Consider the following 14,458-nt stretch of genomic DNA (forward strand, 5'->3'; position numbering starts at 1 on the left):
GAAAGAAGGAAGGAAGGGAGGAAGGGAGGAAGGGAGGAAGGGAGGAAGGAAGGAAGGAAGGGAGTCTCAGAAATGTGAGCCATTCCTTGCTGTGGTCTCAGTTTTGAGTGCTTCTTGTAGCATGAGTGTCTCGCTGCAGATGTGATTCCAATCTTTGAAGACCAGAAATTTTCATACAATGCAGCTCCTAATACAAGCCAACCACTTTTTGGGACCCAACCAAAGAAAAAGTGATCTTTTCCAATTCTAGAGGAAAATCTGGTCCTCAACTGCCAATGCGTGGTCTTCTAAAGGCATTTTCAAAGGTAATTTGAATCATAGCCTCAGGAGCTGACTTTAGAACCAAACCCCTCCACAGGATGCAACTCCCCTGGGTGTTGAAGCTCCAGGACCCTGCTGAGCACCAGACTACTGCCCTCAGGCATGCACATTGGCAGGCTGGCCCATGACAGCGAATCAAATCTGCCCTCCAGACTCTCAGCTAAAACTACCTGGGGGAGAGGAAGGAAAACCTCATTAGCTCAGAGCTCAAGTGAGTTAGCTGGAAATATTTAGGTGATTCAGTCATAGCCAGCCATGGTCTGGCCTGTCTTTGTAGCAAGAAGGAGGGGTGCAGAGCAGAGAAAAACTTTTGCTAAGTAAATCAACAGTATAAACTGGAGAACAGACGGAAACAATGGTCGGTCAAACACAGGGATTACAAAAACAAGCACCAGGCCAAGGAGTCCATTTTAAGAAGTGGTATCCAAGACATCTTTATCTTTGCAAAGGACTTGAAGAAAGTATTTTATTGGGTCATCACAATAAACCCTTGAGGCTGGACAGTGAGGCCATGTGACCTTTCTTGGAGTCACCAGGGAGATAGTGGGAGACCAAAGAGAGAGCCCAGGGCACTGGTGCTAGTTCTCACGGTCACACCAGCTCCTACACAGAAGCCAAGGATACAGAGTCCACCTCTCCAGCCCCAGTGCATCCCTATACCCTCCCTTCCCACTGTCTGTTGGCACCATCTGTGGACTTGACCCACAAACTACAAACATCCAAATGTAAGCCCACAGACTTGATTACCCAAACCGCTTCTCTTCCCATATCACCTGTATCTCTCTTCACGTCACTCCCTATCTTGGACCCATCCTTGGCCTCTCCCATCCCCCAACCCCAAAGACCATCTCAGAAATGGCTCCTAAATCCACCCCTCTTTTCTGTCCCCTACTGCTTCCGCCTGTCTCATCTCTCATTCAGACTCTACATTTCAAGGGTCTCTCATCCCATAGCCCTGGTCTTGATCTTTCTGTAGCTCCATCCATCCTCCACACTGGGGCCAAAGTGATACTTCTAAAACTCAGTTCTGAGTGTGGTGTCGCTGGATGAAAACAAACTTGCTTACAGGTGGAGGCAGGTCCAGGATTTGGGGCTGAATCCTTTACAATTTGGGGGACCCTCTTTGAGACCCTCAGTGTCCAGCCCCAAATTCGGCACATCTAGGAGCATAATAAACATATTGTTGAGTTTTATGAAAACTCAAAGTTTCTATAACATTGTACAGCTGACCTTTGAACAGTGCAAGGGTAGGGGCGCCAATCCCCCATGTGGTTGGAAATCTGCATATAACTTTTTTTTTTTTAATTTTATTTATTTATTTGATAGAGAGAGACACAGCGAGAGAGGGAACACAAGCACGGGGAGTGGGAGAGGGAGAAGCAGGCTTCCCGCGGAGCAGGGAGCCTGATTCGGGGCTCAATCCCAGGACCCTGGGATCATGACCTGAGCCGAAGGCAGACGCTTAACGACTGAGCCACCCAGGCGCCCCTGCATATAACTTTTGACTCCCCAAAAACTTAACTACTAGTAGCCTACTGTTGACTGGAAACCTTATCAATAACATAAACGTCAACTAACACATATTTTATGTTATATGTATTATATACTATATTCTTACAATAAAGTAAGCTAGAGAAAAGAAAGTCATTAAAAAAATCAAAAGGAAGAGAAAAACCATTTATAGTATGGTACTGTATTTATCAAAAAAAGAGTCCACATATAAGTGGACATGAGCAGTTCAAACTCATGTTGTTCAAGGGTCAACTGTATTCCATTTTTAATTTATAAGCCACTTAGAGTCCTATAGTCTCATTTGATCCTCACAATAACCCCCTGGTTCATGTGCCAGGTGTACGTTTTAATGATTATCTTTAGGGATGAGGAAACAGGCTTGCCCCAAGCTCCTCCAGCTAGTTTTGCAGTAGGGCTGGGGGTCTGGTGCAAATTTCTCTGATTTCCAACCATCTGGCCTTACACAATACCGACCATGCTGCCCGCTGAGGGCTCCAGCTCACCCCAGCAACAGGGAAGAACTGGGTTCCTCGAGGGCTGGGGTCAATCCACCCTCCTGCTTCCCTCCAAGGTGGGTGAGGAAATAGCAATGGGGCACAGCCTCAGCAGGACTCCCCAGTGCCTAGCTGCCTGAAGCCTTTCTCTAACCATATCAGCAGTTAGGGTGGGGGCTAGTTCCCAAAGCTCAGAGTGACTAAGGACTGGTCTCTCTCTTCTCCAGCAATAGGATGGCAGAGAGAGCTCTGTGACTGAGGACACAACAGCAGACAGACAGCAACCGTGGTTACTAGTTTCCTGGCCTAGGACCATTGACTTAACCTTCCCAATCACGCCCACCTCTCAGGGTTACCCTGAGGCTAAAATGCCAGATGTATGCAAAGCACTGAGCATAGCACCTGGCATTTCATCGAGACTAAAAATCAATATGCTCCCACAGTCAGAGAAGACAGCAAGGATTCTGCATCACCTGATACTACCCCGTCATTGAGCAGAGTTAACCAAATACATAAAGGTTTCATGTGCTCCTTTTTAAATAGTGCATCGACCTACCGTAAAAGAATGAAGAAGCCAACAGCAAGGCCGGCCAGGACTAAAAGGACAGCAGGAAACACAGCAGCCAATATCACAAGAATAAACAGCACCATAAAAAATTGCTGCAGAAAGTTCTCTGCGTGAAATGGCAGCCTCACATCCAGCTCGTCCATATCCTTGGAAAAACGGTTCATTAGCCTGCCAGTGGGAGTCGTGTCAAAGAAGCTCATTGGGCTCTTTAGGATCTGTGGATAAAATCAGAGAGTCCGAAATGAGGTGTGTGTTTAGGAAACACCGACCACTCTGCTGGGGCTGGGATACTTCGAGCAGCTTGAGCATTTTTCCAGGGCCTAACACCGTGTCCCAGGCCATCTTGGGAAAGTGAGGATGCACCCCATTCTTATGCCCCCCATGAATGAGAGTGTGGGAAAGATTCAGCCTGTGTGTGGAGCCCCAGGGAGAGCCCCCTCAGGTCAGGCCTCCCTCCAAACCTGGGATGCAGCCCGGGATGCCTTGGGAGGAAGAGGGTATTTTGTGCCCAGGGGCAATAAAAAGCTAAGTTCCCCTGTGTCTCTCTGCCTAGTGTGAGCCACACCTGTGGGCCCTGGCAATAAAATAAATCAATAAAATAAATCAATTCTGCCTACTGCAGCAGTGGAATGAGGAGGTAGCCAGAAGCACTTCTGGAGGCCGTCTGTGGACTCAGGGCTCTTTGGAGCTGGAGATGGCCTGCTGGCCGGCACATGTCTGTTCCAGTGCAGTGCAGTGTCCTCAGGGAAACCTTCCTGACCACCTTCACCTCCACCCCCAGTCTAGCCTGAGGGCCCCTGACACATCCTCACAGTCCCTGGAGTTTGCCTTCACAGTCAACAGTAGATACTGTAAGCCCCTTGAGCATGTGTCTGTGCCCAGAGCCCAGCACAGTGTCTGATGTGTCATAGGTTCTCAGTAAATGCTATTGACTCAACGACTAGAATTGCGTGCAGCCCCTGGGAGCAGTACCTTGTCAAACACACGGTCGTGTAACGAAGAGGACGCCATCAGTGTGGTCTTGGTGAAGGTGAAACCTTTGATGACACTAAAGGTCAGCACAGATACCATGCTCCCTGCGTACACCCATTGGTACACGCGCTGCCCTGTGTCTGCCAGCACTGCGCCCATCTCACACGCACTCTCGTTGCCCTGGGGCCCACAGGTCATCTTTGGAGAAAAACAAGAGAAGCACCAAGAATTGGTAAATTGTCAGGAAAAGTGGGAATTGGCCAGATGATCTTTCCGGAGAGAAGAAACAAAGGAGGTACATGATTGCGAAGAATGAACCAGGTAGTAAAATCAGGTCACTTCCCTTTGAGGACCTCTGTGCTTTGCCTGGGTCCTCCTGCTGGGCTCCCTGCCGCCAAGGCACCTGACTTACGAGGCTCGAGGCTCGGCACAGTCAGTGGGCAAGCAAAGCAGACAAACCAGGCAGGCACAGGGCAGCCAGATAACTTCTGTCCCGGAAGCGAACTATGCATCAGAGATGAGAGGTGATGTTGGGCCAGGAAGATTACAGAAGCACAGGAAATCTGGATTCCGTGAGGCTGGCTGAAGAGCCCTCAGGCAGCCCATACAGGACAGGATATCAAGCCAACCCCACAGTCCCCTCCCTTTCCTTTTCTCAAGGAGAACCTTGGGGGGCACTGGTCCACTGCCCTGAAGTCCCTGGTAGGGCGGAGGGAGCCTGGTGAACCTCAGGGCTCTGGGAAGATTCAAGAAGACCACATGCGGCTCCATCCTGCTGGGGGGAGAACACACATTTCTGCTAGCACTTCTGGGGAGAGGCCATCTCCTCCTCCTGAGAAATTGGCAGCTTCATTTTTCTCTGAGCCATGTGCTGAAAGTCAAGACTGCCTTTGGGGAGCAAACAAGCATCTTTCTTTTAAATGCCATTTTGCTGATTACAGCAATAGCGGAAATGTAAACCAGAGGTGACGGCTGATGGATGAATATCCATAAAAGCAAAAGCATCCCTGGGGAGCTAATTGATGAAAGGCCCAGCTTGAACAGAGGAGACTTCACTGTGCATCAAGTTGTGCCCACAGTGTCTGGGGGCAGGGCAAATGCCTGGGTCTGCCATTACTGCTGCTGCTCAATTAGCTAGTGGCACTAGCCCACTGCGGAAGCACCACACCTAGGAGGAGGTTCCATCCTGACCAGAAACTTGGGGCTCTCCAGGGAAAGAGCTCTTAATGAGCCAGGGAGGATCTGGGAGAATATTCTAGAAATGGCGCTCTTCCTACACAGTGCAGAGCACCCACTGGCTTCTCCCCTTGGGAAAGCCCTCAGGAAGCTGTGCCAACTTCCAGGAGAGCTATGGTGACCTCTCCCCTGCCCACATCTCCCCAGTGCCTTCCCACTTTGGTTGTCATAGCAACAGAACTATACCAAAATGTCATCTTGCAGGATGGGCCCACACCATTCCCAGGGGCTCCAGGAAAGCTTAGAAACCATTGGCCAAAAGCTGGGAGAGTTTTTATCAAGCTCCAGCAAGAGCAGAATTATCAGTCCTTTCCAGGAGGCGCCCTGGTCTAGAGGAGACCCTTGGGTGGCAGATACCCGGTGTCTCAGAAAGATACAGGGTAGCTCTGCAGCACAACCAGGAACTGAGTCTGGCTTTTGCATGTCCAGTTCCTGTAGAGGGACTTTGGAGGGCAGAGAGAGATGAAACCCTCTGACACCTGACAGTGTCAACAATAAGATGTCAGTTTCTGTTCAGAGGCAGGAAGATTAAAACCCATGCTAGGTTTCCCCGGCCCCTCCACGGCCATCCTCAGAGGTGCCTCACAATGGAGGCTTCAAGACTGACTCTATCCTACACAGGCATGACTCCACAGACATGCTGCATTTGCCTGGCACAATCACAGTCTTTTTAGTCAGTCCTTTAAAATCTGAAGGTGGCACATAAAAATCCAGATGCCCTGCCTGTCTTGCAAAATCAAAGGGAATTTCCGGAATTGAACTGTGCAGGCAACTGATCTCAACTTCATGGAAAGAGGCAGTGGGAGGTTCATTGTGTGGTGTTGGGTGCATTCATGCTCTCCGTCAGCAACTGACTCATCATTTTCCAATGCCAAAGGGAAACTCACCTGTGAGCCCTTGTCTAGCCAGAGACCCAGCCACCAATTGCTGAAGGCAGAGCTGCCGATCATCAGGAGGAAGAGGGACACAGCGAACAGAGAGAGGAGGTACCCTACAAGAGGAGAGGAGGGGTCCAGGGGGTTACAGAGGAGGGGGCTACAGTGGGCCCAGCCCTGATAGAAAATTCAAAGCCTGCAGGAAGAGGGCCCCCACCCCTGGGAACTGCCTTTCAGGCTACTGTCACAAGTCTGGGGGTTGTGACCCTGAACCCCGAAGGGGACATGTGTTCCACCTGGTTGGAAAATGGGTCCAAATTGCCAATATATTGAAAAAAACTACCAATATGCACCTTAATAGAAGCAACTCAGTGTTCTTCAAAAACAAACAAAAGCTCAGTCTTGCTGGGCAGAGACAGGGAATAAAACTGGAAGGTATTTTTGCACATCGAGATGGGGACCTTGCACTAAGGCAGGCCATGAGCAGACTGCTGCAGTGCTCAGTGAAAAGGCAGCGAGGTGCGGAAGAACCACGGCTGGTTCATGCTGCTGCTCAGTTTCAATAGAGTCTGGCCGCTTTAATGGAGATAAAGGGTGATTCCATTTAAAAGGCTGTATTATCAGACTTCAGATGGAAAAAAAAAAATAAAAGCATTGATAAATAGCTCTAGCATAAAAGGAGTAATTGTTAAGGAAATCATAAAACGTGAACCCAACAGTTTGAGAAAGGATTTTCTAATGCAAATTAAATCAAGAAACCCGTTGTTTTATATCGAACCTCCAGAAGCCTTAATGTACGTGTGATACGTTTTCCAGGTCACGGTTCCTTCCTGAGGGGACTCAGTCTGGACGAGCTGGTGCAGAGGAACTACGGAGACAGACACAAGTCCTGTGGCGCCTGCTGGCGGCGGGCAGGAGGGAGCCCAGTGGGTCAGACACACCCCTCTTGCATATCCACACCCCCAACGGGGGCAGTTTCCACCCTTCCTTCCATTGTCCTACACTTTGAAATTCCCAACACATTTTTGCTCATGTTATTTGATTTGATCCTTATCACAGCCCTGTAAGGCAGGGGGCTTTCAGTATTTCCAGAAATATTTATGAAGCAACTACTATGTGCTCAGCCCTGGGATACAGGGGTTGTTTGGGTCTAGTTCTCCAGAAGTAGTTCCTAAGAGGTGGGTATGAATGCATGCAGTTTATTCAGGAGCTGTAGGGCATGGGAAAGGGAACAATAGAAGGCATCTCATCAAGCCAGCGAGCCCTGTGGGCAACTGGAGCTTAATCCTATGTAGAGAAGTGTCGGAGCCAGTGTGGAACACCCACATCACAGGTTTTCACCTGACCAGACGGATAGAGGATATTTCTACAAATCCCACTGGCCCCTGGGTGAGGGCTCCTCCCTGTGGGGCTTAATTCCCCAGCCCTTCTAGCTTAATCTGAGGCTGGCAGCTTGCAGAGAGAGCCCCCAGGCAAGAGAATACAGCTGGGAGTCCAGCTTCAGGCACTGAAGTGCTAAAGGCACCCACAGCAACTACTGAAGGGTGAACAAGAAGGAGGTGGCTCCTGTCTTCTCAGAGCTCATGCCTTGCAGAATAAACCCAGGGCATCCTCCTCAGTCAGCCACTGCCTGGACTCCCGATCCCCTCCACGGGGCTGTTCCAAGTCCTCTCCACATTCCAAAGGGAAGGGAAAATGACTGTCAAGTTCTCATGGAAAGCACATCCAGAGGTCCAGGGATGCTGGGTCAAGCAGCTCCCAACAGTCAGAACCGAGTACTTGTCTCCTTCCTCTCCTTCACAGACAAGCATGAAAATGTCAGCTCCAAAGCAGAATCCTAAACCATACATGGCTATTATAAACAGAGATAAATAGAGCTAGACCCAGGGGTCCCCCTGAGCGTGTGTGGGCTCTCTGCACCTTGCTCCAAGAGGAATAACCGTCACACCTCAAAGGTGCCATGAATAGAGCTATGATTATACCCTCTGCCTGGGAACCTTCGTGCTTCTTTGAAAGTGCTCAGCCTGACTTCCTCTCATTGTGTCTCTCTCTGGGCCTGCAAGATGAGGGAGATGCCTCAGTGGGTCGCCGGAGCCTAATGAAAGGCATCGTGGAGCACAAAGGGAACTAGTCAAATCCCACTGTAGCCCACCAGCCCAGCCAGGAGTGCTGATGATGCTCTTCACCTTGCTGTGCTCTAGAAAATGCCCTGATGCCAGGCGTGGTGGGCACAGCCGGCTTTAACTGGCTCCCTTCCTATAGCTTTCAGAGCAGTGATTTCACATGCTCAGTATCCCCTCCAGAGAAGTGGGGTGAGGAGAAAAAGAGGAGCAGGGTTTACTTTCTCCACAAGACCTCACATCCTAGGCAGCCTGGAGCTTTCCTGGGAAGGCATGGAAGAGATGGTGGGTACCTCACTTCAGCCTTGGCCGCCTCCAGAGCGATAAAAATATGTTGTCTTTCCAAACGTGCATGCATTTGTCACAAGCACCATTAATGGTGCCAAATTTCATCGATTCAAAGACTCACATTTTTTTTTTTTCACATTTTAACATCTCTGAAATCAGGATGTGCCTTCCATTCGGTAGTATGCCATATCATCTAATTGGCAGAGATTTTTCTTTCTAAGTGGTACATAAAACGATGGTGATCTTAAAATGGATGCTATCTTAAATTTGATGAAATACACTGAGGTTTGTTTTTTTTTTTTTTTTTTTTTTCAGCTACACATTATTGAGGAATAGAGCTCTAACTTGGAAAGCCACCAATGGCACTTTGAGGAAAGAGACAGTGGATCTGGATCCCTGCCCTCTCCGTGCCCAGCCCCGGGGAAGGGCATAGAGTAGGTGCTCAACAAGTGTTGAACAGATATCAGGGTGGAAGGGAACAGTGTGTGGGGAGGAGAAGAGGGAGCTTGACGAGGCTGACCCACACCAGGCTTATCTTATCTCCCACATCTCTTCTCTCTGCCTTCCTGGAATTCCTTCCTGCCCTCAGCCTCAAAATCCTCCCCCTTCCCCACCTTCTCACCACAGTGCCCCCAGAAAATGTCTACATATCCTCGAAGGACTAGTCCCAAGGTTGCCACCTCTGTGAGGCCCTCCCTGACTTGTTATGCCCACTCCAACTTCCCATTACCCTTATCCCAGTTTCCCAGAATTATCCCCTTGAGTGTGTTGCCCACCAGACCATGAGATCCTGAGATCTCATATTTTTGTCTATGCAGACAAGTGTGCTGCCCAGCACATAGCAGAATGGTTAGTCCTCCCACCCAGTCTCTTCAGTGCTGCACATTCCTTTCTCAACGCTCCCCATAAAGAATGTGACACATCTCTCTTGTGTGTGCTTTTGCCTCTAACCAATCTTTGTGCACTGCTTTGACCTCTCTAACTAATAACAATAATAAAAACTGTTGAGAGTTACTATACATCAGACACTGGGCTAATCATTTTATGTGCAGTTTCTCATGTAATCTTTGCAAGAATTTATGAGGTTGGTTATTATCTCCCCATTTTATGGATTAAGAAACTAAGGTTCAGAGTGGACAAGTATCTTGTGCCAACTCATAAAACTAGTAAGTAGTTCAGCCAGAGTTTGGACTCAGGCAGTTGAACCCCAAGGCTCACATGACAGTAAGCTGTATTAATTCTAGCTGCCCCCAAAGGACTTACAATGTGCCTACATTTCTCTATCCAGAATGCTCAACAGATATTTAAGACTATATAACTGAGGGAACGAATAGCAAATACCTGTTATGTCTATAAATTCTGAGTCCGTTTCAGGTTCTTTTCCTTCATCTTTCCCATCTCCTGGAGCCAGAGCTAGGGTGAGAAATAAAGAGAGATCTGTGTCCGCTCATGAGCCATGGGCAATAAGAGAGGAGTGGTTCGAACTTGGATTGTACCAGCATCTTCATCTCTCTCAGCGGGGCTCTCCTTAAGGGCTTCCACCATTGCTGCATTGTAAATGTGTTCAGGATCCTGGAGACAAAATGACAGTCCTTCTGAAAGCTACAGGACAGGACTTCTTCCAGGCTAGAGATTGAGAGGGAAGGACCCCATCTCTTACACCCAGGTGTAAAGAGTTACCTTGAATTGCAACCCTCGGAGATTGTGAATCAGTTTTGCATAGCACCCTCTCTCCTCCATTAACTCCTTGTGGGTTCCCTTTTCACAAATCTCTCCATCTTCTAACAAAATGACTTCATCACAAGACTCCAAGAACTGCAAAGATATTAAAATGATCTACAGCGAACTTCTGCCTAGTAAGAGAAGAGTGCCATGCCAAACTTCCTTCCAGTGGCATCCCAATCTCCTCTAGTACAGAGGTTCTCAACCTTGGCACTGTTGGCACTGAGGGCCAGATCATTCTTTGTTGTTGGGGCGGGGACAGGGGCTGTCTTGTGCATTGTAGGATATTTAGCAGCCTCCTCCTTCCCTCTACCCCCTAGATGCCAGTAGCACCCCCTTACCCCAGTTGTGATAAGCAAAAATGTCTCCAGCTATTGACAAAAGCCCTCTAAAGGGCAAAATAGCCACCAGTTGAGAAGCACTGATCTAGTGCCTACTGGTGTCTTGAGTACAAAGGGGGCTTCTGGTTGTCACTTGAAACACTGTTCCCAAAATGAGCTGCCCTGCTAAGAAATCTGATCAGGGGGCAGTTGGGATTTGGAATATGAAATTGACAAGTTACTGCAAGACAAGATCTGGTGGAGACCTCAGCAATGACCTTCCTTTGATATAACGTTACAAGCCCACCTCATCATCCTCATCTAGCCCAGGAGAAGCAGAACATGGAGCAGTCTCCAGCCACCAGGCCCTACCTCCCCTGACCACCCCCCACCACACCAGGCCTGAGGAGTTTACACCAGCTTTATCTGTATGATAAAAATATAGCCACATTTTGCCCAAAGCACTTCTGTTTTTCTAATTTGAGTTCCCTTCATTTACATATCACTCCTGAGATCAAAGAGTTCTGCTAATAGGGGTTTCCTCTTATTTGAAACTAGATAGATTTCTCTCCATAGGATCAACCCATCTAAGAGCAGGAAGCCCCTCCTACAGGAACAAAATGCTGTGAGATTTAAGATGGTTCAGCCTAATGAAGCCTTTGCAATACAGGCCAGAGGTCTTCCCCTAAATTCGGGGTCCACTGATTCAAAGCTTGAGAGAAGCAGCTACATTTGGTCACTGTACTCCCGATGGGGTGTTGGGGGAATGAGGGTGGTGCCCAAAAGACCAGATGACAACAGTTCTGACAGCTTGGGCAGCTCCAGCCTTTCTGCCTCCCTTGGACTAATGACTCAGCTCCTTATCCACTTTCCCAGATAGCTAAGCAGCAACAGCCTAGCTTTTAATGTCCAGTTGAGACACTTTCTGAGAGAATCTTTTTCCTGAAAATAACCTCTCTCCTTTATATAGCATCTTCTAGCTTTTCAAAGCCTCATCTTCAAAGTTTGGCTCTTATGTCTCAATCTCCCACAAGCCAGTAAAGGAAGTGGCAGCTTTGTTATCAGCCCATTCTCCAGATAGGGAAACTGAGGCACCAGTGTGGGGTATGTGGCAGCCTCACAGCCTTTTCTTCCTCTCTGGGGGCCCACATTCTAGCCCCAGAAGTTCCTGGTGAAGGCCCTCTGGCTAGTGAGCCCCCAGTTCATGCCAGTGAGATCTGGCGTGATTTGAGCAGCTTTGTTCTGCAAACTCTCAAAATCTGACCCTGGGCTGGTTTTCAGTGGTGACCGCAGGCCTCATTTCATTTGTTTCCTCATGGAAAAGAAGAGCAATCGCCCAGCCCAAGCACTGGAAGCATCCGGATTGGCTGTGGGCCAGAGAGTAAAAGCAGTGGAACACTATTCTGGAAAAGCCCTGGGGCTTCAGTTCAGGGGCTCGGAGCCCCCTCCTCCCCAACAACGGACAGCTGGACTGAAACTCCAGTGCCATCTGGTGGCTGCTTGCATTTTTCAACACTCAAAGAAAGAGAAAATGACCTTGGTGAAAGGTAGACTCTTTGAAGAGACTTAGGCCTGGGGAAAAGATAGTTCTTGCCTGAGGTCATGCTTCTAGTCATCAAGGTTCAAAGACTGGACCAGGGCTGAGGAGACGATTCCCCCCAGTGAAGATTCCTGCAAAGACAACTATGACCCACAGTTGTCAGGGGCCAGAAGTCTCCCTCCAGATCCCCAGGACCCCTCAGGAGGACAGCCCTCCCCACTGCAGGGGGTCTCCAGGGCTTGGACCCTCACAGTGCAGAGCTGTAGTTACAACATTTAGCACCCTGGCTGGGCAAGAGCCCATTCCCACTGACCTCATGGGGGTCCAGAAGAAATCCAACCTTCTCTTCCACTCTGATGCCTGGCCAGCAGAGTAACTTGTCGGCACCACACTGGATGCTTCCTGGAGGTGACCGAGCCCACTCAGAGGGAACCCAAAATTCAGATGCTTGGAACTTATTCTGAGAACTCTAGTCTCCAGCAAAGAGATACAAGCTGGGGGCAAAACTACAGCAATGGGAAGGAATGGCTTTCCTGGGTCTTTAAGAAACTTCCCCCTCTTCAAGCTGGCCCTTCTGGCCACTGATAGAAGATCCTAGAAATGCTGGTTAGAGCACCCTGTAGCCATGGTGATCTCATCAGCCTCCCCCTCCCCTAGGTTGACTTACCCTTGCAAAGACCATGAGGTCTGCCTCTTGCTCTCAGACCAGGCCCCTGTTGAATATTTTCCCCACAGGCGGCAAGAGAGGAAAGAAGATAGGACTTCTGCTCCAACAGTCCTCTCAATGCAGGTCAGTCCCATGGGATCTCTCCTCCAGCAGGAGATGCACACATGTATATACACACATATATACACACACACATACCCCACACCTATAGGGGCTCACCGTAGAGAGGGGAGATGGAGGCAGGGGGAAATCTGGTTTGTCTCAGGGTAGAGGGGAGTCTTGTATTCTACCAGGCATTCAGAACCCTTGATGAGGCTGACACTGTGAGAACTCTCCCCACCCTGCCCAATCCTCAAGCGCATTCAGGGCAAGCTTAGTAACTCCTCAGCAAGATTCATGTTCCTAAGCCTAAGAGAGTGGCTCTGAGAAAGGAAGAGTCTTGCCTTAGCCCAAAAGCCCTGGTCTCTAGCCAAGGGCATCAGAGCCTCTTATCCCCCTCCCAGGCTCTCCTGTCCTCAGGCCCACCTAGCCCTTGCTGGAGGAAGGGTGGGGCCTGAATTATTTGCTCCTGGGTTCCCACCTCCCCACAGTCAGTGGTCCAGAGCTGGAGGAAGTGGCCCATGTCCACCCCATAGATAGGGGTCATTTGCTTCTGGAGAGTCTATCCTCTGGTGGAAAAAAGACTTGGCCCCACTGAACCCAAATTTAGAACCAATAGAGGCTATGCCCAGAGAACAGTAGGCAGGGCTATGTGCAAGCTGGGATGGCTGGGGAAAATCATGAATGTAACCTACACACCTTGCTCTTTCCATCCCCGACCCTGTCCAGGTGACGCCAGCCTCGGATGGGACAGGTTTAGGCAGAAGAGGAGACTCTGTGAGCATTAGGTGCCACACCCATCCTGTGACCTCATGAATCCTGCCAGTCCCAGTCACCTGCAGCTGATGGGTCACCAGGACGATTGTCTTCCCCCTGAGCGTCTTCTTAATGCACTCTTCAAAAACATGCTTCCCCACGTGGGCATCCACTGCTGACAGGGGGTCGTCCAGCAGGTAGATTTCGTGGTTTGAGTAGACAGCACGGGCCAGACTGATCCTCTGCCGCTGCCCCCCAGAGAGGTTGAGGCCCCGCTCCCCAATCTGTAGACAGGAGCAATGTTACTGTCCATCTCTGGGCCCCATTCCCACCCTGCAGTCTTCAAGGGAACTAGAGCTTCTTGAATCTTCTCAAGACTCTTCTGCAGACTGATGATTACTACATTCCAGATCCTCCACCCTTCGCAGGGACCACCTGACTGCACTAGATGCCCTGGGAAGTGGAAGACTCACTTCTGTAGGAAACCTGGTGGGCAGTGGCAACTAGAGAAAAACTCCAATGTTGAGTGAGGGGGACCTGTCCTTCCAGTGCATAGCCCATAGAGACGGGCTATGTCTTGACCACTAGCACCAAAGGCAATTGTTGAGCAGAAAGCTCTGGGAGAGTGGACAAGTAAACAGGAGGGACCAGAGCCTGGGAGAAAATGGACAAGGAGGCTCTCAATTTGCTTGCTTGTGGACCAACTCCCCACCTCCCCTAGAACCTCTAAGCTCTACAAAGACAGAAGGCATGTCTACTTTGTTTATCACTATATCCCTAAGGTCTGGCATCACACCTGACCAAGAGCAGGTGCTCAGTAAGTATTTGTAAGAAAGGATGAAAAGCTAGATAACCTACTTTAGGTTATTCTGTCCAACTGACCCCAAAGTGAGCCCCCATTATGTTCAGCCAGGCATTGGGCTGAGCACAGGGGAAGGACACATGAAGCTGGACAAAAAAAAGTCCCC

At 49.4% G+C, this 14,458-nt stretch overlaps 1 protein-coding gene across 1 annotated transcript in view; it reads right to left on the reverse strand.

The window, feature by feature from the left end:
• Positions 1-14,458, reverse strand: part of ABCC12 (ATP binding cassette subfamily C member 12) — a 67,401-nt gene that overhangs the window by 17,223 nt on the left and 35,720 nt on the right. The window contains exons 13-20 of the mRNA XM_032424303.1: positions 13,571-13,774; positions 10,067-10,201; positions 9,877-9,958; positions 9,728-9,802; positions 6,757-6,846; positions 5,991-6,094; positions 3,868-4,065; positions 2,884-3,110 (exon numbers count right to left, since the gene is read on the reverse strand). Coding sequence (XP_032280194.1) covers positions 2,884-3,110; positions 3,868-4,065; positions 5,991-6,094; positions 6,757-6,846; positions 9,728-9,802; positions 9,877-9,958; positions 10,067-10,201; positions 13,571-13,774 — 1,115 coding nt within the window. The remainder of the gene's footprint in view (positions 1-2,883; positions 3,111-3,867; positions 4,066-5,990; positions 6,095-6,756; positions 6,847-9,727; positions 9,803-9,876; positions 9,959-10,066; positions 10,202-13,570; positions 13,775-14,458) is intronic.

Source organism: Phoca vitulina, unplaced genomic scaffold, assembly GCF_004348235.1.
Source record: "Phoca vitulina isolate PV1807 unplaced genomic scaffold, GSC_HSeal_1.0 scaffold30, whole genome shotgun sequence".
In the NCBI taxonomy this organism is placed as follows: Eukaryota; Metazoa; Chordata; class Mammalia; order Carnivora; family Phocidae; genus Phoca; species Phoca vitulina.